A 23,869-nucleotide genomic window follows, 5' to 3' on the forward strand; every position below is an offset into this window, starting at 1 on the left:
CTGGAGAAGGTGAAGAGGTGGTAGGGGCATGGGTATCTCCCGTTTGGGCGAACACAGTGACCGGGTCTCTGTTTGGCAGCACATGTCACTATTCACTATGACATTGTGCCTAAGTACTTTGGGGGAGTTTCAGTACGCTAGGTAGCATGTCAGGTATCTCAGGCAGGCACGGAGAAGATAGCCCAACTGCATGTGCTTGCTTCCATTCCATTGCTTTGACCCCGCCAGAATATCTCAAAGACATGAATCTCACCATTTGTTTCGTCCAAGAATCTGGATCCATTGAATACCTCGCAAGGACAGAAAGAAGCATTGCATTCAGAAAGTGTGAGGCCAGAGCCAAGTATCATGTTTCAGTCTGACATTCATAGATGTTGAAAGAGTCTTGGGAAGGAAAACTTTGACTTCTGTTAATATTCGTCAACTCAGGATCAAATACACGATTTCGCTATTGATATCAGACAGCTAGAGGCATTTCCTACCATTTCGCTTGTCCTTTATTATTGAGCTCGCACCAGCATCACCAAAAAAAACATGATCCACCTTTCCCTAATGTCTATGCCACTCCAAAGATGAGATAGAATGTCACAGCGCCCTCAACTTCTCCAAGTTCTGCTTCCCCGTCACTGTCACCAAGCCAGCCGCACAAATTCTTTGCAGCTTCGAGTAATCGCAATAAGTCCGACCTGTCGGGAGAGTAGCTGCGTTTGCTGCGATTACTGCACTCCACGACCGCTTCCGCCCATTCTAGCAGCTGCGCCATGGTTGTCGCTGCTTCCCGCTGCTTCCCCCAACCCATGAATTCATTTAGTGCGTCTACGTTGGCTTGTTCCCAGAGATGATTGCAAATCCGGCCGGTGCTCTTCAGAAGCGATTCATTCGAGACCGAGTCGCTGGCGGTGGAAGACGCTGAAGACGAAGAATAATGGTGCGAATCTCGTTCAACGGGTCGATCGTAGGGACCGGGGCGACGACTGCCTCCACGAAACCTTCTCAAGCAACCCCCCCTTGAATTGTCTCTGCGCTCTTCTCTGCGTTCTCTTCTGCGATCGTTTCTGGCTTGCCTGCGTCGTCGTTCGTGATACTTCTGGCTAGCTCGTAGACAAATGTCCTGAACCGAGCGAATCCTCATTGCTAGAGCATACCTCTCCTTATGAGATTGGTGTCGTGTAAGAAACCGCAAGAAGCCGTCATCTAACGCGCCAAAATCCGCCATGGATATGTCCATGTCATTTCGGTGCGGAATTTGCACAGTCAATGGCGCAAGTGGCATGCCGTGGATAGTGCGTCCAGCCAGAGCGCGTCGTTCAAGGAGAGAACCGGCGTGGAGTTGTGAATCAAAGTGAGGTGGCATAGGCGAAGCTTGTACAGTCATTGAGTTCACACAGGGCGCCGAATTCTGATCCTTTGGTCTGAACGCAAGATTGTAGATGAATGTGCTGGGTGAGCGCTGAGGCTCGGCTTCTCTGCCGTACTGCTCCATGTTGAATGTTGATTATCAACGCCACTTGGAAGGTCAACCTGAGTTAGAGGATCTTACAAGCCGTATTTGTATAGAACCGGACGTCGAGCGACCGAGGCCTCTTGATCAATGTTCTCGGAAAGAACTGTCGAGAACGTGTCACTAGGTGCTAGCATGTCAGCTCACAATATGGAGGTGAGTATCTGAAACATCGTGGTATTGCCATTGAAAGCTTGCTATGAAAGGTTGTCTAAGTGCTCCAAATGACGATTCTCCCGTCGACACCGCTGGCTTCATCTCTAGTTAGCATTCGACACCAGTGAACAAAGGGATTCGAAAACTTACAGGTAAACTTTGTCAAGTTACCGCCAGACTCTTCATAGGAACGCAGTGTGGTGACAGTGTTCTGATGTACCGTCTTGAGCTTGGTATCGTCCGTAGCCTTGCCCTTGAGATCCATCTGCCTGAACATGTTGAGCGCAGACTCTTCGCGGGCGTCGCTAAGCCCGGGTCGGCCCTTTGACTCGAGAGTACCAGCAAGGCTCCAGCCGCCTTCGCCGCCCTTGAAGCGGAAGGCTTCACAGTCGTAGCCTGCGGCAATGATCTCGTCCTCTGAGCTCCACAGAAGGCTCATGAAGGGAAGCAACTGGGTGGTGATGGTGACAACGGCGCGGGGAGGCTGCTCAGGGGCACTGGGGTATACGACAGTAATACTGCTATCGTGAGCAGCAAACGCCAGGGCATTTCCGCTCGGCGAAAAGGAGACAGAGTGAACCCAGCCGGCAGAGTTGTTCAAGTATTCTCCGCAGACGGTGTTGAACGGTAATCTTTCACCCCAAGCGGTCGGCTCGGGGCGGGCGTCGACACCCTTGATGAAACTGGACAGAACTCTGGCGTGGGCGTCGGTAGATCCGGCAGCAAGCAGAACGGAGTTTGGGTGCCATGCGACGGATGTGATGGTGCTGCGAATGGGCTTCTTCAGGTGCTTCGACACCCACCAGTCATTCTCCTCCTCGAAGTAGCAGACGGCAATCACGCGGTCGCCCGATCCGACGGCGAACTTGGTCTCGGAGGGGGACCATCGCACAAAGGTCGCGGCGCGGCTGATTCGGAGGAGGACAAGTGTGGGCTTGTATCCGGTCGGCGAGGGCTCCCAGACAAGAGCATTTCTGTCTATCGCGGGAGGTCAGTTGCTATTCTCGACTCGGAGACAGGACAGAATTAGCGCGCATTGACATACCTTGAGAGCAGGAGACAATGCGGCCGCTGTTGGGAGCAATGTCGACACTCGTGACGGTCTTGTCGTGTCCTTTGAGCTCATCCTTGAGCTTGAAAGAGTTTCCAGTAGGTCCGTAGAGCTCAATGGTAGAATCGCGAGCGATAGCCAGCGTCTGGCGGTCGGCAGAGAAGGAATGGTCCGCGATGGGCGCGTGGAAGAGGTGGTGAACCTGAGGGGCCGCCATGATGAACGATTGCTTCGTGATAGGAGTATAGCTCTCTACTACCACGATCTAGAATGAGTCGAAGGTTGTTGAGGGAGTGTGGAAAGAACAGAGTTGGCGATGTTGGCAGATGAAGTGATTGCTTGAGGCAGTGCTAGTTGATGCTGGCTGGCCTCCGTCCAAGCAAGGCAATGTATCTCCCCAGGCTCTACATACGTAAGGTGCATGCATTGCATACACTACAACGTACCGTCTGGGAGGTGCACATGGGTGGGGCAGAGAGGGGCGTTACGTAGGTAGGTTAGGTAGGTCTTCCGACAGGGCAACATGGCATTCGCACCATTCTCCTTCGTGTACAGCTCTGAACCTAAGGCCACACCCTGGCGTCCATGGTATCGATTGGCGGCGCTAGCAGTGAAGCTCTGAAGGCTACTCGACTAACTACAGTACGGTGGCCGGACGTTCATCACAAAAAATCGGTACCGCGACGATTCAACGAGGACGAATATCGCTACGCGCCACCTCGAGACCATACCCACACCGAACACACACTGTCGAGCAATTGACGATTTCCGCAAAGGCCTCATATCATCTCACACTTCCGTTCATCATACTGCACAATGGCAGCGGTCGCCCCTCCCCGTGGCCTCGCGCCAAACGCATCACTACCCGCCAAAGTTGCGACTGTTGCTCCGAACCAGACGTAAGTCAGAAACCCAGGAAACAAGAGGCAATCGCTAATGATTGTAGGCTATATGTCACAAACCTCCCGTCGAACAAGATACAAAAAGCCGACTTGCGAACCGAACTTTACTTGCTGTTCTCCACATACGGCCCCGTTCTCGACATCGTCGCTATGAAGACCATGAAGATGCGAGGGCAAGCCCATATCACCTTCCGCGATATCCAGACAGCGACCCAGGCCATGCGCTCCCTTGAAGGCTTTGAGTTCCTCGGTCGGCCTCTGGTATGCGACCTTGAGAGTAGAGAATCATAAGGGATTTCGCTGACGAGACCGTGAACAGAACGTCCAGTACGCAAAGTCCAAGTCCGACTTCGTCGCCAAATTAGACGGCACATACAAGATGCCAAACTCGACAGCAGGAGCTTCCAGCACCGAAGTGACGGATCTTCAGAAGAGCATCTTCAACGCTCCCGCACCTGGTGCCGCATCAGCGGCGGCCACGGGGGCCACCACGACGAAGCCGGCAGCCGGTGATGATCAAAACATGGCTGACGCGCAGACGGCTGATGCAAGAGGCCAGAAGCGGACCAGAGACGAGGAAGAAGACGAGGATAGCGATGTTGCCATGGAAGAGGACAGCGACGACGATTGAGGATTTCAGCCTTGCATTTCAGTTCAAACAGGGTGAGAGAAGGCAGGAAGGTCCCGGCGGCGGTGAGCTTCAGCCGGTTGGATCCAGGGCCATCTCTTTGGGCACCCAGAGCCCGATGCATCCGCCAACCAGGCCGAGCCATAGCATCATGTACTGCTCCTTGGAACAGTTGAAACCCGACATGGCGTCACCGAGGAGGCATGGATGGATGAAGAATGACGGTAATCCCGTGAGAGGGTGGTGCTGCGACCTCGATTGTTAGTACAGACCTACAGACGGTCTCTTTCAGAAGATTTAATTGACTGGTCCGCAGCTGATGCACACTTACGTCGCCGGAGATCCCTCCAATTCCGCTAGACCGTCGGAGAGCATCCTTGAACTGATCGGGCACCAGTCTTCGAAAGACAGTGTCAAGGTTGAATGCAGGCTCGTCGGCTGGCAGTCCGTGTAATGTGAACCACAGGCAAGGCATCCGATATGTGGGATGCCAGTGCACTTCGTAGACGACGTGACCGGAATCAGGAACGTGTGACCTGGAGAGCGCAGCCTGCCGTATGTGAGTGAACATAAGCAGCGTGTCGTATAAGAAGAGCCTGGAACATTACCTCGTCGGATTCTTCAGCATCAATCATGGCCTCATCACCCAGTCCCAGAGCATCCTTTTCCGAAGCACCATCGCCAAATGAAAAATGATCCAGAACGGATGAGAGATCGCCGCAGTCCAAAGTAGCCTCGAGTGGCCGGATGATTTGCAAATAAGTAGTGTATTCAATGCCCGAGGCGAATGATGTATCAAGTGCCGTGCATACCCTCATTTTCCAACGCCGTCGCATCGGGCCCAAGGTAGCACGGCAATACTGGCTATCGAAATGATGGCATATTTCGGAAAACTCCTCAGGAGTCAAAAATGGGAAGTCCTTAAACGTCATTTTTAACGTAGACAATGTGTGCCCTCCAGAGTTGGATTTGTGTTTTCCTTGTTCGTGTGAAATAGGTCCAAATATCCCTGAGAACTCGACTGATGAGGATGCAACGTCGACTGTAGGGGAATGATCAGTCGTGGCACTGGAGGGCAGACGCGACTCTCCATTGGCTCACACGTATAATGTGAACATAGACCGAGTCGATTTCAGGGTTCTCGATGCGGCAGACGTCTATTTTCCCGGGCCGTATCCCTCTTGAAGTTGAAATGCTCGGATGCAGGCCATCGACTGTACGACGAGTTGGGTGTCGGTTGTGCCCTTGAGAGCCCCACTGGCCTCAAGGTACGGATACCCAATCTTTAAGTCGGCTACTTCGTTCCGGTACGTATCTAATAGTAGTAGCACTTTGCAACTTGAATGGGAGACCGTCCATGCCTGAAACTCTTTCTTCGTCACCTAGTCTGTATATCAAAGGCTCCTACCTTAGATTGAGCCCTTCTGTCCTGCCTACCTGCTGGTGACAGTGAAAGATGGCCAACACGATAGTTCCGGTGCCAATTTGCCAGTGACACTGCCTCTTGGGAATTCCATCTGTCCCAGCGTCGGAAGGATCGGCATGTACTCCGTATTTGTCCCGGCCAGAAAAAACTACAGGGCAGGCTCCAAGCCGGCCGTGGCTGAGTGCTATCCGAGGTAAGGGTACCTATTTGACGGCAGAAGGCTACTCGCTACGGGCGTACACACGGAGAGAACCGCTTCCACTACAGCTATGCTGCTGCCATTGCCAACCTGTGGGTCTCCTGCAGACCTGTGACCAGCTTGCCAGCCTACCAGAGTGCACCCAAAAAACAGAAAACACAACCACACTCATCTCTTCTCTCCTTTTCCCCACACACCTCATCGAACACCCGTCACGATGCTCTCGAGAAGACTTGTCGCGACTGCGCGCTCCGTGCCGCTGCGCCGGTACCAGCCGCGTTCGCTGCCGCTGCAGCTTCCCCAGATGATGCAGCACGTCCGCAGCTATGCCGACAAAATCGTCCAAGTGCCGCAGATGGCTGAGTCCATTTCCGAAGGTACCCTGAAGCAGTGGTCGAAGCAGGTCGGCGACTTTGTAGAGCAGGATGAGGAGATTGCCACCATCGAGACTGACAAGGTAGCTTTGTTCATCTGGTGTCTCTGGGGAAAACATGACGTTCCTATTGCTGACCGCAGTTCTTTCTCTTGTTGCACAGATCGATGTTGCTGTTAACGCTCCCGAGGCCGGTACGATCAAGGAATTTTTGGTCAACGAGGAGGACACCGTCACTGTCGGCCAGGATATCGTCAAGATGGAGCTTGGAGGCGAGAAGTCCAGCTCAAGCGAATCCAAGCCTGCCCCAGAGAAGAACTCGGAGCCCGAGTCAAAGCCAGAGTCCAAGTCAGAATCGAAGCCGGAACCTAAGAAGGAGGCGCCCAAGGATGATGCGCCCGCCAGTAAGCCCGCTGCCCCGGCAAAGGAGACGTCAAAACCTGCTCCTGCTCCCGAGAAGGAGTCGGCAACCAGCGCTACTCCGGCGTTTGGCAGCCGTGAGGAACGTCGCGTAGGTCTACCACCCAATTTTCGCGTGCAATCTTTTCCATGAGCAATAGAGCTGACTGGGCGTCTTCGCAGGTGAAAATGAACCGCATGCGCCTCCGAATCGCCGAAAGACTCAAGCAGTCGCAGAACACAGCGGCCTCGCTTACCACCTTCAACGAGGTTGACATGTCCTCCCTTATTGAGTTCCGCAAGCTTTACCGCGATGACGTCCTCAAGAAGACTGGTGTCAAGCTTGGTTTCATGAGCGCCTTCTCTCGCGCTTGCGTCCTGGCCATGCGCGATATCCCGGCCGTCAACGCCTCCATCGAGGGCCCCAACGGCGGCGACACGATTGTATACCGCGACTATGTCGACATCAGCGTTGCGGTCGCCACTGAAAAGGGTCTCGTCACCCCTGTCGTGCGCAACACCGAGTCGCTGGACATGCTCGGCATCGAGAAGGCCATTGCCGACATGGGCAAGAAGGTATGGACGATGACCCTACTACGTCATCGAGGTTCAACGCTAACATGGAGCTATCACAGGCCCGCGACAACAAGCTGACGATCGAGGACATGGCTGGCGGTACCTTCACCATCAGCAACGGCGGTGTCTTTGGCTCGCTGATGGGCACCCCCGTTATCAACCTTCCCCAGACTGCCGTCCTCGGACTCCACGCAGTCAAGGATCGCGCAGTGGCCATCAACGGCAAGATCGAGATCCGCCCCATGATGTACTTGGCGCTTACCTACGATCACCGCCTTCTTGATGGAAGAGAAGCTGTTCAGTTCTTGGTCAAGGTCAAGGAGTACATTGAGGATCCCAGACGTATGCTTCTGTAAGGGAAGCAGCGCTTTTACGCGTTGAAACACAACATACACATGATTGAGCATTGCGACGATTGGGAAGAGCCATTGTACTACTACACACTAAACTAAGACGGAATGCGACACTAGGATTTCTGGGAGTGTTCATTTTGCCAATGAGTGATTTGTACACATAATGCTCGATGCCATCAGGCTGAAGCAGATGGGAGTAATGGTCTCAATGGAGCTAGCTACCTTACGAATACAGAAGGCAGTGCGCAGTAGTCTGAAAGCATCGCGTAGACCGAAAAAAGGACTCGCAATCACAGACAGTTGCATGTATGCGAGATCGGTGGTCAAAAGACCATAAGAACTAGGTACCGAACAATAAAGATTCAAACGCATCGATCCATCATGACGAAGGTGCATGGTACGCTGGGCACAAGTGCCGCCTTTCCGTAGGTTCCTGTCCCGTCCACCAGTGAGCGTGCGCTGTGAGGAAATACAGTGGGTTAGCGGGTAGAGTGGTCGGCACCTTACCTCTAAGACCCGACGGGACACCTTTGCGCGACCGAGAGGTGTCACTCACTGGCCCGCTCCAGCTGGGTCAGAAAGTCCACATCATCGAGATTCCTTAGGTAGTCTCAGTTGCTGGTTGCTCTTGTCTCTCTTGTTATTTTTCCTATATCCCACGCCGTCACAGTACAACTGTCATTCCTCAAAGCTGCTGGGGTTTGAGCCAGAGCACCAGTCTTTGCAAGCCTCCTTCACAGTCTTTTCCCTCCAAGGTTGTTGACCCCCGAGGTTTGCGACCTGTTCGTCCCGTCCCACGTCGTTTGCTCGAAACCGCCGGATCCACACTGCGACAATGCTGAGGGCGTAATATGAATGTTCGCGACCCTTTCAATCTACATCAGAACTCCGCCCTTAGCGTTTTCAAAATCACGGCCGCCCGAGCTGCCCATAACATCAAAGAAAAAGCAGTCGAAGCCGGAGCCACTGCGCTGAACGACATGTCTTTCAATGTCCCAAAGAACGTTCCCTCCTTCAGCAATCCCCAGCGACAACTCGAGGACAGATATTGGGGTGCCTCTGCCAACAGCAGCCGATCCTACCGTGGAGGCAACTCTGGTATCTTCCACGGTGTGCAGGGGCGGGTAGAAGACCTTCTTGGTACCAAGGGCCAGCTTCCCATGTACAAGGACAAGCCCTATGCCCACCACGCAAGCCGGAGGTTTCGGCCTCTCTGGCGGCGGAAGCGCTCCATCCTCGTCACCCTCCTCTGCTTCGTAACAGGCCTCTGGTTCTTTGGCTTCTTCTCAGAGGGCTCCAAGGCCCGCGAATCGGCAACGACATGGACTGGCTGGCTTGGTGCGACAGAGCCCACGGGCAAGAAGGTGGACTGGCTCAAGAGACGGGAGAGAGTAGTTGAGGCCTTTGAGCTCAGCTGGGATGCCTACGAACGCTATGCCTGGGGTAAGACTTTGAACTTGCTAGTAACATTGTGTTCGTTCATATGGAGCTCGGAAACTAATAGCCGAATTTGTTCATAGGATACGACGAGTACCACCCCATTGCGAAGACCGGACGACAGATGGCACCCAAGGGTCTTGGTTGGATTATCATCGATTCGCTCGACACCATGATGTTGATGAACTTGACATCACGCCTGAGCCATGCGAGGCAATGGCTTGCCAACGACTTGACGTGGGATCAAGACCAAGACGTCAACACATTCGAGACAACCATCAGAATGATGGGTGGCCTTCTCTCTGCGCATTACCTGTCCACCGAGTTCCCCGAGCTGGCCGCGATCAAAGACGACGACCCAGGCGCGCCTGGTGAGGACTTATACCTGGAAAAAGCAAAAGATCTGGCCGATCGTCTGATGAGCGCCTTTGACTCGCCGTCAGGAGTTCCCTACGCCAGCGTCAACCTGGCCACCTACAAGGGCATCGTATCCCACGCTGACGGCGGCGCCTCTTCGACCGCAGAGACGACGACACTGCAGCTCGAGTTTAAGTACCTAGCCAAGCTGACCGGCGAAAAGGACTTCTGGGACAAGGTCGAGCGGGTCATGAAGGTGGTTGACGATAACGGTGCTCAGGATGGACTTGTCCCCATCTACCTCTACGCCACGACGGGAGAGTTCAGGGGAGACAACATTCGCCTGGGCTCCCGCGGAGACTCGTACTATGAGTACCTGATCAAGCAGTATCTGCAGACGAACAAGCAGGAGCCCGTCTACCTGGAGATGTGGGACGAAGCCCTAGCAGGAGTCCGCAAGCACCTGATAACCTACAGCAAACCCTCTGGATTCACTGTTCTCGGAGAGCGCCCCTCTGGTCTGAATCACGAACTGTCTCCAAAGATGGACCACCTTGTTTGCTTCATGCCCGGCACCATTGCTTTGGGAGCGACTGGAGGCATTCCCGAGGCAGAGGCCAGGAAATTACCCACATGGAACAAGAAGAAGGACGAGGACATGAAGCTGGCCCGCGAGCTCATGCAGACGTGTTGGGGCATGTACAAGTGGATGGCGACAGGGCTTGCCGCCGAGATCACCTATTTCAACATCGACAACCCACCTGCATCTCCCTCGGCCTCGCATCACCCACCCAAGGACTTTGATCCGGATCCGCATGCCAAGTGGCGACAGGACTTTGAGGTACACTCTCAGGATGTCCACAATCTCCAACGACCAGAGACGATTGAGAGTGTCTTTTACATGTGGAGAATCACTGGCGACATCAAGTACCGTGAATGGGGCTGGGAGATGTTCAAGTCGTTTGTCAACTACACCTCGGTCGAGGATGGTGGAGGCTTTACGAGTTTGAGCGACGCCAACACGATTCCCCCAGTTACGCGTGACAACCTGGAAAGTTTCTGGATGGTAAGTGGGACTCTAATAGACTGCTAAGCCATGGTAACTAACACGGTGTGACTAGGCCGAGACGCTCAAGTATTTCTACCTCCTGTTCTCACCGGATGATTTGTTGCCCATGGACAAGGTCGTCTTCAACACGGAAGCGCACCCGCTCCCCCGGTTCGATATGGGCAAGCTCTTCAGCACAGGCTGGCAGCGCAAGCCAAGAGACGCCAACGGAAAGCTGATTGTAGAGAAAAAGGAGGAGCAAAAGGAACAAGCATGATATCATTGATGTAGGCTCACCTGTGATGGAAGTCAGGGAGAGCATGTTTATATAAAGTAGCATGTCTTTGTCGTTGGAGGCATCGTATTCAAACGACACAGTCTGGCGTTGTATGGGATGATGATTTAGCTGTTGTAAAAATACTGCTCAAACATGGGCTAATGTATCTCTCAATGGTCTTGCTACCACTGCTTTTTGACGTCCTTTCTGCACTGCCAGAATTGCAATGCTTTACAGCTATTCATGGCAGTAATCGCTGAATACAAAGACATACTTCCACAACTCCCTGTTCACTTGTGAGGACTTGACGCCGCCGCACATACGGTTCTGAGATAAGGGATAATGCACTCTGTATTCTACCTAAGCACCCTAGGTATCGGAGGTATGTGCCTCGATGCATGTGGGGCGTGGGATGACAACCTGCCTCAATCTGTGCGCCTGTCAAACATTAGGTCTGAGGCGAAGCTGCAAACAGAGTTGCGAACAGACTGCAAGCAGGGCATGACACCTGCATATTGAACAAAGTCAATTGGGAGTTTTGCTTCGGCGCTCAGCAGGTGTGTCATCATTATTCTTGAGTCTTGGAGAGGGGAACGGACGACTGTGGGCGAATATTGACTTGAGCAAATATCCCTACATAGTAGACGGTAACCCACGATGCGACCAGGGAAACGGTCTCCCCTGTGGAGCCATCCAGCTTCCTAGTTGGACGATCTATGGCTCCCAGTCATGCTGCCTCCATTTAGTCTCCATTAAAGAACCCCAGACAAGCACAGGCCCGTACCGGTTGCAACAGTGGGCATTGGGTAAGCGAGAGAGACGGAGTGAGAGGCACGGACGGGCAAGAGGGAGAGATAGCGGAAGTGGATTCATCTCTGTTTAGGGCGACTTTGGGGGGGGGGGGGGGGCAAAGTTGGGGGGCAGGCACACTGACAATTCCATTTCCAAGTGCAACTGCCCATTGCCAAGGGACAAGTGAAGGATTCGAGCCTGGCCCAGCCATGACCACCTCTCCCCTCATTCGTCGGCGCCAGTGTCGCACCCTTAAGCCGAGCCAGTTCATCCTGTCGCCGACGTTCTGAAGGACCGAAAAAGGCGACTTGGAACTCATGTCTGTCAGTCGGGGGGGTATCCTTGTCACCAGATTAGACCAGCAAGCCATCCCATCCTGTCACCTTTCAACGCCAATGCGGCAACTGCGCTGGTCGGCCCAGCATGATAAGCCTCACCACACACGCTCAGTCACCCAACCCCTTTAGGTGGCGGTAGTCCGTCGCTTTTCGTCGCAACGACTGTACACGGAAACGTTGTCCTTCTCCTGGTGTGCGGCATAGACTTCGAGGCCGACCGGTTTCCTTAATCCGCGAACTCTCCACGCTCTCTACCGACGATTACGCCAATACTTCGAGACGATCTGCAGGCATCTTATCGGCGTCAGACCCTGCTTCTACGCATCCAGATACCCTCGGCAACAGGCATGCGATTCTCGACGGAGGTGACCGATGCCTAAAGCGCGCCAAGTCTCACCGAACGAGCGACCCGACATACGAACGCCATATCTCACGATCGACCGATATACACGATAACAATTCGAACAAACGGCCAGACACAGAGCCAGACTCAACAGTATCACCTGTGACGAGCGGTGTAGACGGCGACAACGACCCCCACTAGTCTTGATATCTACCATTTACATACCGACACGCTACGGAAACGGGGATGGCGCCGTACAACGAGGACGTGGAACTCAGTGCGATCAAGATCAAGGAAGACTCCCTCACCCTCGGGAGCAGCTATAGCATGCGGCGGGAACCCATCTACGACCCGAGCCCCGCGCCGGGTGTCTTGAGCCGCGTGCTCGAGAGCTTCAGGCGCGCGCCCTCGCAAATGTCCGATGGCAGCATCCACAGGCCAAAGAGCAACTCATCTCTGGACCTCGAGCCCGGCCACGAGAGGGTGCTGAACGGCGTGCACTACTACGATATCCGACTCGCCAACCTACAGACCTCGCACTCCCTCCTCTCGCGAAAGCTCAAGGGCCGGCATTTGCAGATGATTGCCATTGGTGGTTCCATCGGCACGGGACTGTTCGTGGCTTCTGGACAGGCGCTCGAGGTGGGCGGGCCGGCGTCATTACTGATTGCCTTTTCGCTCGTGGGCGCAATGTTATACTGCACTTGTCAGGCTTTGGGGGAGTTGGCTGTTGCTTTCCCCGTTGCGGGTTCGTTCTCGGCATACTCCACGCGATTTCTGGACCCATCGTGGGGTTTTGCCATGGGTTGGAAGTGAGTATGCGCAGCACCTGCGCGCATCATTCGTGAGCGCCATGGAGAGAAGAGACCGCTGACGAAATACTACAGCTATGCACTGCAATGGCTTATTGTACTACCTCTCGAAATCATTGCGGCTGCAATCACAATAACGTACTGGCAAGAGGGCATAACCAAGGCTTACTTTGTCACCATCTTCCTTATTGGTATCGTCGCTATCAATCTCTTTGGTATTAAAGGGTATGGCGAAGCCGAGTTCATATTCTCAATTATCAAGATCATTGCGGTGATTGGCTTCATGTAAGTTTCCGTCTTCTCTCCGTTGCTACAGGGGTCTAATTCTGATCACCACGCAGCTTACTAGGGATCGTTCTCAACTGCGGCGGGACTCCAGACTCGGGCTATATTGGCGGTCGCTTCTGGCAAACACCGGGGGCATTCCACAATGGCTTCAAAGGCCTCTGTAGCGTCTTTGTCACCGCTGCCTTTGCTTTCGCCGGTACTGAGCTGGTCGGTCTGGCAGCGGCCGAAGCGGCGAACCCTCGCAAATCCCTCCCAACCGCCATCAAGCAGGTGTTCTGGCGCATTACCCTATTTTACGTCGTGGCCCTTACTCTAATTGGGCTTCTTGTGCCCTACGACGAGGCCCGTCTCCTCGGTGCTTCCTCCTCCGCCGATGCGACCGCTTCCCCCTTTGTCATTGCCATCGAGAACGCCCAGATTGATATTCTGCCCTCCGTCATGAACGCCGTCATCCTCATCGCCGTCCTTTCCGTCGGTAACTCTGCCGTCTTCGGTTCCTCTCGAACCCTCGCCGCGCTGGCGGACCAGCACCAGGCCCCGCGTTTCCTCTCGTACGTCGACCGTAAAGGTCGCCCTCTGACGGCCATCGGCGTCGCGTCTGCCGTCGGTCTCCTCGCCTACCTCGCCGACTTGAAGCAGCAGGACCAGGTCCTCGACTGGCTCCTCGCCATCTCGGGCCTGTCATCCATCTTCACCTGGGCTTCCATCTGCCTCTGCCACATCCGCTTCCGCCACGCCTGGGCCCGTAAAGGCCACGGCCTGCACGAGCTCGCTTTCCGCTCCCAGGTCGGCATCGTCGGCTCGTGGTGCGGCCTCATCATGAACGTCCTCGTGCTCATCGCCCAGTTCTGGGTCGGTGCTTTCCCCGTCGGCTGGGAGACTTGGGACGCCGAGTCCGTCGCGAAGAATTTCTTTTTGCGGTACGCCGCGTTCCCCATCGTGGCCATCATGTACGTCGCGCACAAGTTTTACTTCCGGACCGTCTTTATCCGTATCGAGGACATGGACGTCACTACGGGCCGAAGAGACTTTAACCTCGGTATCCTGGTTGCCCAGGAGCAGGAGGAGAGGCGGTCGTGGCCTAGGTGGAAGCGCGTGTACAAGTTTTTGTGTTGAAGCAGCAACTCGTGCGTTTTGGGGGAGGCTGCTGCTATTATCGACGTACAGAAGCGGTTGAAGAACCTCTTTTTTTTTTTTTTTTTTACTTTTTTGATGTTTTCTGGATATGGAAGCGAGGGGTATAAACAGCGTGGCGTATGGACATCCTGCGGGGGGGCTGATCTTGGTACTTTACACTTTTTTTCTAACCGTTTATGTTGATGCCGTGGTATACTCTATGCCCAGGTGATTGGAGATATCCGCCCTATTTGGATGACCAAAGATCATCACCAGAAAGAGTGGCTTCTGTTAGAATGGGTATGACACAACACACAGTTCCTGTCTGCATCATGGATCCTCACGGGCAGTGCCTAAATCGTGACATCCACTGTATAGCCATTGTGAGAAAAGGCAACTGTAACATCATTTAATACCCGTTCTTCACAGTGACAGTAGTCGGCTACTCTTCACAAGGTTCAGGTGCCGTGATTTTACAGTCAGCGCGTCAGTTCTACCAGCATCGTATCAATCCTTCCCAGTAGTGTTGTTTGCCAAGAAACCGAGTAGGTAGAAATGTGTTCGGTCTGTTGGATATCATGGGCTATGTCTGTACAACAATACAAGCGGTAGAGGAACCTATTTTGAACCGTCTTCCTCGCCCTCCGCTCGTCCCTACTTCAAAACGTCTCCTCTATCTTCACCTCTCTGCCTTTCTCTCCTCTCTCTCATGGGTGGTACAGCAATTTTACATCCAGGTATTCTTAGCCAGATATCCTACTTCCCGTAGTCCGAGAACCACTCCATCACGCGACAGCATGGTGGAAGGATGACTAACCGGGAAAGGAACAGCACACTGGCAGCAACAAAACGCTCCCGTGAATCATGGGCAGCGTGGCACAATACATTTAATCGGAACAAGAACAGACAAGACACCGGGCCAGTGGCGCTGACTTCATCCTTCGAGGAATGCCAGGGTGTCCGTCCGTCGCGCTTAGAAGTCCCAAAAGCTCTTCTGGGCCGAGGTCAAGCCAGAGCCACCTTTGGGAGGAACGGCCTTGGGAATGTCCTCGAGGTCGTCATCTCCGTAGAGCCAGTTGCGGTTGGTGCCCTTCTTGCCACCCATGCCGTCTCCGGCGATGTGAATGCCCTTCGAGTCGCCCTCCTTCTCCTCTTTGACCTTCTTCGAGCCCATGCCGTCTCCAGCGATGTGAATACCGCCCTTGCCCTTTGAGGGCACCTGGGGCTTGTTCTCCTTCTGAGCGGCGGGAGACTCGTCATATGAATCCCAGTGGGAGTCCATGTTGCTCACCACCTTCTTGCGGGAGTCGCTGACTGCGGGTCGCCCCTGCTGGCCTGACTGGCTCGGCGAATCATCTGTCATGGCGAAATGGGGGTCAAAGTCCTTGTGACGATGGTTGAGGTTTGTAATGTTACCCAATGCGCGGTCAGAGTCGGTTCCAGGAAGGGGCTTGCCGTCTTCGCTGTACAGGTTGTTCTCATACAGGTGAAGGCCAGTGTTGTGCGCAGTGCCCTTGGGTCGGCCCGCGGGACGCGGTGTCTTTTGCGGACCATCATCCTCGAAATCAAAGTGCGCCTCGGCGTCGCGGCGTCCCTTGACCTGTTGCTGCCGGGCGACAGGGGTCTCCTTAATCGCCGAGTTGTTCACATCGGTGTCCCAGTGGCGGACGTCTTGAGTGCGCAGTGTCTTCCCGGGCTTAATCTTTTGCGGCGTCGTGAAATCGTCGAAAGACCAACTGCTGTCGTGCTTGCTAGCCTTGGGACGACCCTCGGCAGGCTTGGGAGTATCTTGCGGGTCTGAGCCATCGGCGAAGTCAAAGTGCTGGAACTTCTTGGGGTTGGGTCTGTAGAACTTCTCGGGAGACTTCTGCTCGGGGCTGTCGGGCACATCTGCGTGCTCATCGGCGTCGAACAAGCGACTGGGCTGGAAGTTCTTTCCGGCTCCAGCCTTGGGAGCGCCAAACTTGCTTGGAGACTCATCGCGCTCACGTCCGGCGCTGGGGGAGCTAGGTTCCTCATGCTGGGGGCCAAGGATATCGTTGAAGGACCGTTGCTGAGGTCGAGTACCCGCATAAGGTGACACAACAGCTCGGGGTGCCTCTTCTTCCTGCTCCTCCCTGGGCGCAAACAGAGACAGAGAAGCATGGGGGTCTCGCAGCACATTGGTTGAGCTGCCTCGCGATCGGTGGGTCAACTCGTTGAAGTCGGGAGCCGGGGCATCGACCTTGCCGTTGGCCTTCAAGCCCTTGGTGATCAACTTGATTTGCTCCGTGCTATCCCGGATGGGCCAGTTGCGGCCCGACTTTCCAATGATATCGCACTGCTTGAGAAGGGCGCCCTGGTCCCAAGATTGGCGAATCTGGGTGATCCTGCCCTCGCTATCGAAGTTCACGACGTGCATCTGTTGACAACGGAGCGGTTAGCCAAGTTCAAGCTACAAAGTAAGGAACGCGGGGCAGCACAAACAATCGGAAGGTAGACAGTCCGGTCAGACAGGAAGTTGTCGTCGAGACCAGGCAGGTATGCGCCGCCGCTAGTGACAAACTCCAGGGTAGTGTCAACCTCTGCAGCGATAGCATCGCGGCCCTCGACGATGTCCAGGATCTCCTCCTTCTTCTTCTTCACCTGGTTGCGCAAAGTGTTGAGGTGCTTAATGATATCGGTAGGACCATTGTAAGTGGTAGTGGTGGTAATGTAGTAGAGCATCGCGTTGGGCGCGAGCAGCGACGAGTTGGGAGCAGTCAAGAACTGCTTGTACGTTGCGGCGGCCATGGTAGCCTTTGGGTATTCGAACGTGAGGAATGCGACGGGAATGCGATGCGAAAATGACGGTTTGTTTACTTGGTATTGGTGGAGTGGGCTCGTTGGAGCTGTTGTTTGTGCACGGCTCGAGGGGTTCAAGCAGTTGCAAGAAGAAAGCTCAGCAGGGCCAGAGAGACAATGACATGAAGAGGACTGGCGAAGCTCTTGTTGCAGAAGAGAGAAAAAGAAGGAAAACAACAGACGGAGAATGTGTGGGTGGCTCAGCCCAAAACAAGCAGACCAGATGAGTTGTTCTGGAAGGGGGAGAGGGAAAATGAAGGGATGGGCCTGCGACAGGGAAGCAGGAGGGAAGGGGAAAGCGCGACACGTCTTCTTTGGAGGAGGGGCCGCTTCTGGTCACATCTGGAGACAAAGTTCCCAGTACTTGCTAAAGCTCAGCCTTTCCTGGGAATGAGGGCGTAGCGACGTGACAAGAGAAGGTAGAGATTACCTCTGCTCTTGGGGGCCGAGCACCCCCAGACTCAGCCTTGGCGTGCCATTGGCCGTTCGCCTGTCCAGGAAAGAGATCCTAGACAAAGGGGACCTTGCTTCCTGGCGTAGCAGAGTACAAGATTATCTGCCTTGTTATGCTCATCGTCGTTCTGTCTTTCCTTAGCAGCGGCCCGCTCCATTACCACGACGCAGTAATAGAGTTTCCCAGAGATCTTTGTTTGCATTGCGTCCCGCTGCCTATTTTGCAGTACGGTAGGATACCGCAACATGACTCTGGCCCGCCTGCGGGAACGACGTCAAGGCCCGAGCAGTTCGCCCTCAGAGATAGAACCCAGCAAGCTTCGACGTGTCATGTAACAGAACAGAAACCAAGTCACGGCCTGCGGCTCAACCACGATACGTGTAGGTACTGATGCGCAGGAGAATCCAATGATCTGCATGCGCGTGTTAACGGCCTGTCTTGCGACCAAGGTAAACATAGCGCGGGAACCTCGTTGGACCAGCCCTAGGTATCCGTACGCCAATCGCACGTGGACAGCTAACCATCGCCTATGATCGGCTCGGTCGGTTCACGTTTCCCCGCCAAAGTAGCTTTTCCAAAACATCAACATCCTGTTGATAATGAAAGCGAGATAAAGGGGTTTCACTGTTTAACTCCATCGTTTTGTATTACTAAAGGATTACCGCAGTATATATAGACGCTACCCTGCCCTCGAATTCCGTACTATTTAACCTTAACCCTTTTTATAAGTCTCCTATCTTTTCCTCTATTCTACCCTCTCCCTCGTTAAGGAATTATTAAAATTATAGTTTTAATAGCTTATTAATAAGCTAGTATTATTATCTAGAGGTAAATAACTTACTCTTATATATAAGCGCTAGGAGTTTTATTATTATAGAGATAGTAGTAAATATACCGGAGTACTTAAAAAAGCTTTTTAATAAATTTCTAATACTATTTAAAGTAATTATCCTCGAGCTATAAGAGGAAGCCGAGGTACTATATTAATACGGCCCTATTTATCTCATTAATATTAATAATACCCTTTTTAATATAAGATATATTAATAATACTTTATAGCTACGTTATTATACTTTATAAATCGTACTTAATAACAGTAAGAATTTTAGCGTTTTTTTTTAAGTCTTTTATTAAAGTTGTTATTATAGGGTTAGTTTAGTTATTAATATCTTAGTAAGCATTTTAACTTAACTTAGAGGCTCTTATAGCTCTTAATAAGAGGTTTTTAAGGGACTTATAACTAGACTTTTCGTTTATTACGGGCAAAGTTATTACAGTTAAAACTATAGCAATTAAAACTATAGCGCTACTTATAGACCTTAATAGTAAGTAGTTAGTAATATAGTTATCTTTTTTTTATAATAAGTTTAAAAAAGTATCTTAATTTAAGTACTAAGTAAGTACTATACTATTTTATTAAAACTATATTCTTGTACTTGTGACTTAGAAAGAATTAACTTTCTTCGATAACAAGGTACTCAGAGATAAAGGGGTTTGAATGTTTATATGATCTAGGCAGGATTCGGTCTGCCTCCGTCCAATGAGGACAGACTTGTCAATCCAGCGCAAATACGTACTAATATCGACCGACATGCAACAGAAGCACACTAGAAATGCAGGTCATGCACGCAGCACGACGCGCTTCTCATCTGCCCCTCGCCCCTCCTATTGGTGGACGATTAGCGACCTGTGGTTGGTCTCTTTTCATCCCAGTCCCCATGTTTCATCCACGCTATTCAATCTCTTGTGGGTAGCGTTCCCGCCTGGGACCTTGCCGTCGGCCGAATCGGTCTCTCAGCAGATGGATGTGGTTACCGCAAAAGATAATTGCTAACACATGCTCAATGGTCGCCGCAGTTGAGGCTCTTTGGATTTCCCTTGGAATCAGAATAGAATATGGAGGTGGCCACGGTTCTCTTCTATTCTCACACAGTGAATAGTTGTGATCATAGAATTATTGACTTGTTCTCTAGACCTTGATGTTTAGCACCCTGTCTAAGAAACCAGGACCTGTACCGAGCGTACGGTATCTATGTAGCACAAAATGTCTCGCTTCCCTCTTTAGCCGTTGACAATGACACCGCCGTTGCAGTGGATCGTCTGTCCGGTGATGCTTGCACTGTCGGTGGAAGCCAGGAAAACCACACACGTCGCAATCTCTGAAGGCTGCGACGGGCGTCCAATGGGACTTGTGAACTCCTTTTGAGCCTTTTCATTCATGGTCGCGGGGATCAATGGAGTCCAGACCGGGCCGGGTGCAATCGCGTTGACGCGAATGCCCTTGTCGCAGTATTGATTGCTCAACCCACGAGTGAAGGAGATGATGGCGCCCTTAGTGGAGGTGTAATCCAAGAGATCAGGACGGCCGATATAAGCGTTGATGCTGGCGTTGTTGATAATGGTTGCGCCCTTCTTCATATGAGGTAAGGCGTATTTAGAAAGGTAGAAAATGGGGTGGATATTGGTGTTGAAAGTGTGAATCCACTGGTCCCTGCAATGTCTGTTAGTACGCGGGAAAAAGCAGCGAGCCGGCTTATACAACTTACTCCTTCAAGTCCTTGATATTCTCGACCATCATCTGGTATGCGGCATTGTTGAAGAGGATGTCGATGCCGCCGAGCTTCTTCAGCGCAGCGTCGACAATCTTTTGGCAGTTGGCGGCATCAGTGATATCAGTTGCGATGAGGTGGCATTTGCGACCGTAGGACTCGACACGCTTCTTGGTTTCCTGAGCATCCTCCTCCTCGTCAGGGAGATACGCAATGAGCGAATCGGCGCCCTCCATGGCAAAGAGAATTGCTGTGGCGCGGCCGATGCCAGAGTCACCACCAGTAATGACGGCTTTCAGGCCTTCAAGCTTTCCTGCAGCTTGATACAGCTTGGAGCCGCCATCTGCAGTTGGGACTCTGTCGAAAAGAGGGGTGACGGGCAGCTTTCCCTCCTTGCCGGGGAAGCTCTGGTCTGTGACCGGCACCTTGTAACCTGGTAACGAGTTGTGAGCTTTCTCTCCGTTGCGCAGTATCATGACATAAGTAACATACCTTCCTCGAACTGGGATTTGTCTGTCATTGTGGTGTGGGCGATTACTGAGCCTGTGGATGCACAGAGGTGTAGATGGATGAGCAATGTTTGGGATGTCAAGGAAGGACGAGACTTCTGAGTGAAAGAATTATAACGACCGAAGCAAAGACAGCCAGGAATCTACTATCCATTGTGTCGTCAAGACAAGTATAGTAACTAGAAGGAGGTAGGTGCATAGGTAGAACGGTTACCCACATACCTCATCAACGACGTCATGGTGACTGCAATTACAGAAACATTGTGCGGTCTAGGCTCAGGCGCTATTTCCTTCCCTCACATGAATGCGCAAATAATTGGTTGAATTTCCGAGAGTAGGAGCTTTGCGGCTCTGTATTTTCTGATCGCACTCAACAATTCGATTCATTGCATGGGAGCCCGGAGACAACCGTCCGCTTGCACATTCGGTTGAGCTTTGCTGAGGTAACTCAAGAGCGGGACAATTCGTCCGGCATGATCTCCATCTGTCTCAATTTGGATACTGAGGCAGTCACCACGGCGCATCTAGCATACTGGATCATGATATCAGCCTTAGCAATGACGTGGTCATCTCATGATGGGAGACATTCGGCCATCGTGTCGGCGGGAGGGCCTATGCGTCCCCGAAGCTTGAGACCCCACCCCATTGCCATTCCGTCCTCACAACGTACCCCGCACCCGGGCCCGACACGGAGTGAGCCGAGAGCAGAATACCTCCCGTACGGAGGGCCCTGTGCACCGACATGATCATGCTCTCCCAGCCGTAGTTATGGATCCTTAATACAGCTCCTTATCGTTGACTTTGCCGGTGTTTCCCCTCCCTCTTCGGAATATAGGGGCCCAGCCCCCGCTCATGCAAACCACGTCATAATCTGACCACTCACCGTTCACTTTCTTTTTCCTGACGGGCCAACCTCGGGACACAGAGGTTTTAATCTTGAGTGTGTAATTGACATGCGGCACAGAAAGACAAGCAAACACGCCACGGCTGAGCCCTGAGGTCTTTGATGTTTGCTGTCATGGGACCCGGTCAACCGGTCATCGGATCGTCTGTGTTGTAGGCCGGACCTCGAATGCTGACGGGCGCCTTTAAGATTTGAGACGTTATCCCCATTGCCACTTGCAAATTAAGAGTTGTCGGATAGTCCACTGGTCCATCGAATTGATCATCAAGTGGCTGTTAATCATGAATCGACAGCTGTCTTCAGCGAGTGAGACAGTGAAGCTTAGAGCCCGCCAACTGCTTCAAGTGGCGCGCGTAGTAGGCAAGCCTCTCCCGAGAGAATGGCGTTCGACAGCCAAAGCCCGCAGAGAGGAGAAAGGAGCCCAGTCGCCAAAAGCGCCAATTCTCTCACATTCACGGACCCAGCTGTTGTCGTTGTTGGAGACAACGGGCCACAAAAGCCGTTGTTGAGAAGTGACATATCATTTAGCCTAAGGATTTGATGCTCGTCGACTTAGCGCAACGGCATTCTCGATCCTGCCTTCACATCGATCAGTTCTCGCACGCTCGCACTCAACAAAAGGAATGGGCAGGAAGCTAAGTTGGTAGAATTTCTACGATGATCTGGTCAGCGAGCAGAAATTCGGTCCAGCCTACTTCCGACTCTTGAGGTGGCCCACGTAAGCGCCAATGAAGCAAATTACAGGATCGAGCGCATTGTTCACTATTTGAGCTGTCAGTCGGGGACGATCTGATCGAACTCGACTCTCCCCCGTGGGCCTGATACGATGAGCTACTGACCCCAATTATATCTCACCAAGTTGCATTTGCCTGGTTACCTGTGGATACTTTGGCCGGCTGTTAAATGCACCTCGCTCTGTCAGTGCAATTTGATTGACACTGACAAGCAAACAAGTTCCGCGTGGGATGCCACCGCGGCTTCTGTCCGGCATTGCCAAGTTCAAACTTCAGACTTGCTCCTGGGACCTGAGTGAACAAGGTTCACTTCAACGTGCCTGGCGTAAAGTAACGCCTGCTAATTATCCAACCCTGGAGCTTCCTCGATTGGCGAATCCATTCAATACCCCTGGCTCCGGCAGGCTCCCCCGGCCTGTGCTACCCTGGTGTTTGCTTCGGTCTCGTTGGACCTCCTCCATCTCCATCCAACCTCAACTTTCTTTTCTGCTTTCATCCTCGACTTTCCTCCTCGAGACCGTCAGACCGCCTCGGCATTTGCTTGGAGGCATTTTCAAATACAGCCACGGCCATAATCCGATACTGTCTGCCCGCCCCTCTCTGCCACCATTTGACAGGTAAGTCGACCAGTCAACCTGCACCGGCTCTGCCTGGATAAGCTTCCCCGTTGAACTTCGCGGTTCCGCACGACGTGGCCCACACATGTAGGTACTGGCAATTTTCGCATTCGTCGGCCGATGGCAATGACTCGCCAGCCTTTTGGCTAAACGAACGTTGGTCCCGCCGCGGGAAGGGCTGAACTAACGAGTGGTTCTTCGTACGGCCGATACACTGAGACAGTATTGTCCTCCGTTGCTGCCCATCCACCGATCCAATCTAACTTCACTCGGGTATCCATGTCGTCCACTCTAGCTTACTCTGCCTTCTTTCGCATCGTACGATGGGCAAACTTGCCGAACGCCAGGCGGCCCTCGAGACCGAGAAAACTCTTCCAGATTATTGCAGTTTCCAGTAAGGGTACCATCAGCGTACCCCATGTACGGATAATGATGGTCCTTCGGCTTCGGCCGAATCGCAACCACCCAATTCCCAAAGGCAAAATGCTCAAGGCAAGACATGCACCGAGGGACCACGTTGCGAAGCAGGCCTCAAAGAATCATCCTGATGCACAACAAATGCGTGGTTATCGGGTTCTTGTCTGTTTACCAGCAGGCTAAATACTTGGTCATAAACGATAACTGAGAGAGCCAGCATCGAGTCTCGACTGTTGTGGTCCCCAACTTGCTGCTCCGACTAATGATTTCTTTTTCTAGGAGATAAAATAAGTCAATGCGGACTGACGATTTTCTCTGTCGATCAAGAGCTATGGCCTCTCGCCACCAGTCATCTAGCAGGATCATAATAATACACTCTCGCTGCTTGCACATTGTGCACTTTTGAAGCTCCAAGATATGACGCTGCCCCCCTGGCCCGCGGTTTATGGACCTGGTCACGATCCGGGGCCTTGGAACCCATCTCCGCTTT

At 52.8% G+C, this 23,869-nt stretch overlaps 9 protein-coding genes across 9 annotated transcripts; 4 read left to right on the forward strand and 5 right to left on the reverse strand.

The window, feature by feature from the left end:
• Positions 1–556: 556 nt before the first annotated feature.
• On the reverse strand, positions 557–1,483 carry CTAM01_04629 (uncharacterized protein; the record flags this gene model as incomplete). Its single annotated transcript, XM_060520659.1, has 1 exon — positions 557–1,483. The coding sequence occupies one exon, from the start codon at positions 1,481–1,483 to the stop codon at positions 557–559; it is 927 nt and encodes a 308-aa protein (XP_060384613.1).
• A 229-nt stretch (positions 1,484–1,712) lies between these two features.
• On the reverse strand, positions 1,713–2,925 carry CTAM01_04630 (WD repeat domain-containing protein; the record flags this gene model as incomplete). Its single annotated transcript, XM_060520660.1, has 3 exons — positions 1,713–1,753; positions 1,808–2,635; positions 2,703–2,925. The coding sequence occupies 3 exons, from the start codon at positions 2,923–2,925 to the stop codon at positions 1,713–1,715; spliced, it is 1,092 nt and encodes a 363-aa protein (XP_060384614.1).
• Positions 2,926–3,524: 599 nt separating this feature from the next.
• Positions 3,525–4,241, forward strand: CTAM01_04631 (RNA recognition domain-containing protein; the record flags this gene model as incomplete). The annotated part of the gene is made up of 3 exons (XM_060520661.1): positions 3,525–3,607; positions 3,655–3,871; positions 3,930–4,241. 3 exons carry the CDS (start codon positions 3,525–3,527, stop codon positions 4,239–4,241), a joined length of 612 nt encoding a protein of 203 aa, XP_060384615.1.
• Positions 4,242–4,310: 69 nt separating this feature from the next.
• Positions 4,311–5,170, reverse strand: CTAM01_04632 (uncharacterized protein; the record flags this gene model as incomplete). Its single annotated transcript, XM_060520662.1, has 3 exons — positions 4,311–4,484; positions 4,570–4,788; positions 4,847–5,170. The coding sequence occupies 3 exons, from the start codon at positions 5,168–5,170 to the stop codon at positions 4,311–4,313; spliced, it is 717 nt and encodes a 238-aa protein (XP_060384616.1).
• A 910-nt stretch (positions 5,171–6,080) lies between these two features.
• CTAM01_04633 (2-oxoacid dehydrogenase acyltransferase) lies at positions 6,081–7,567 on the forward strand (the record flags this gene model as incomplete). Its single annotated transcript, XM_060520663.1, has 4 exons — positions 6,081–6,320; positions 6,400–6,747; positions 6,819–7,211; positions 7,271–7,567. The coding sequence occupies 4 exons, from the start codon at positions 6,081–6,083 to the stop codon at positions 7,565–7,567; spliced, it is 1,278 nt and encodes a 425-aa protein (XP_060384617.1).
• An 848-nt stretch (positions 7,568–8,415) lies between these two features.
• On the forward strand, positions 8,416–10,683 carry CTAM01_04634 (glycosyl hydrolase family 47; the record flags this gene model as incomplete). The annotated part of the gene is made up of 3 exons (XM_060520664.1): positions 8,416–9,007; positions 9,085–10,424; positions 10,480–10,683. 3 exons carry the CDS (start codon positions 8,416–8,418, stop codon positions 10,681–10,683), a joined length of 2,136 nt encoding a protein of 711 aa, XP_060384618.1.
• Positions 10,684–12,402: 1,719 nt separating this feature from the next.
• CTAM01_04635 (amino acid permease) lies at positions 12,403–14,372 on the forward strand (the record flags this gene model as incomplete). The annotated part of the gene is made up of 3 exons (XM_060520665.1): positions 12,403–12,968; positions 13,044–13,253; positions 13,310–14,372. The coding sequence occupies 3 exons, from the start codon at positions 12,403–12,405 to the stop codon at positions 14,370–14,372; spliced, it is 1,839 nt and encodes a 612-aa protein (XP_060384619.1).
• Positions 14,373–15,345: 973 nt separating this feature from the next.
• CTAM01_04636 (uncharacterized protein) lies at positions 15,346–17,144 on the reverse strand (the record flags this gene model as incomplete). Its single annotated transcript, XM_060520666.1, has 2 exons — positions 15,346–16,773; positions 16,839–17,144. 2 exons carry the CDS (start codon positions 17,142–17,144, stop codon positions 15,346–15,348), a joined length of 1,734 nt encoding a protein of 577 aa, XP_060384620.1.
• Positions 17,145–19,710: 2,566 nt separating this feature from the next.
• Positions 19,711–20,718, reverse strand: CTAM01_04637 (short-chain dehydrogenase; the record flags this gene model as incomplete). The annotated part of the gene is made up of 3 exons (XM_060520667.1): positions 19,711–20,140; positions 20,196–20,631; positions 20,691–20,718. 3 exons carry the CDS (start codon positions 20,716–20,718, stop codon positions 19,711–19,713), a joined length of 894 nt encoding a protein of 297 aa, XP_060384621.1.
• Between the last annotated feature and the right edge of the window lie 3,151 nt (positions 20,719–23,869).

The sequence above is a fragment of the Colletotrichum tamarilloi genome (assembly GCF_030869305.1).
Source record: "Colletotrichum tamarilloi strain Tom-12 chromosome Unknown Scaffold_11.1, whole genome shotgun sequence".
Taxonomy (NCBI): Eukaryota; Fungi; Ascomycota; class Sordariomycetes; order Glomerellales; family Glomerellaceae; genus Colletotrichum; species Colletotrichum tamarilloi.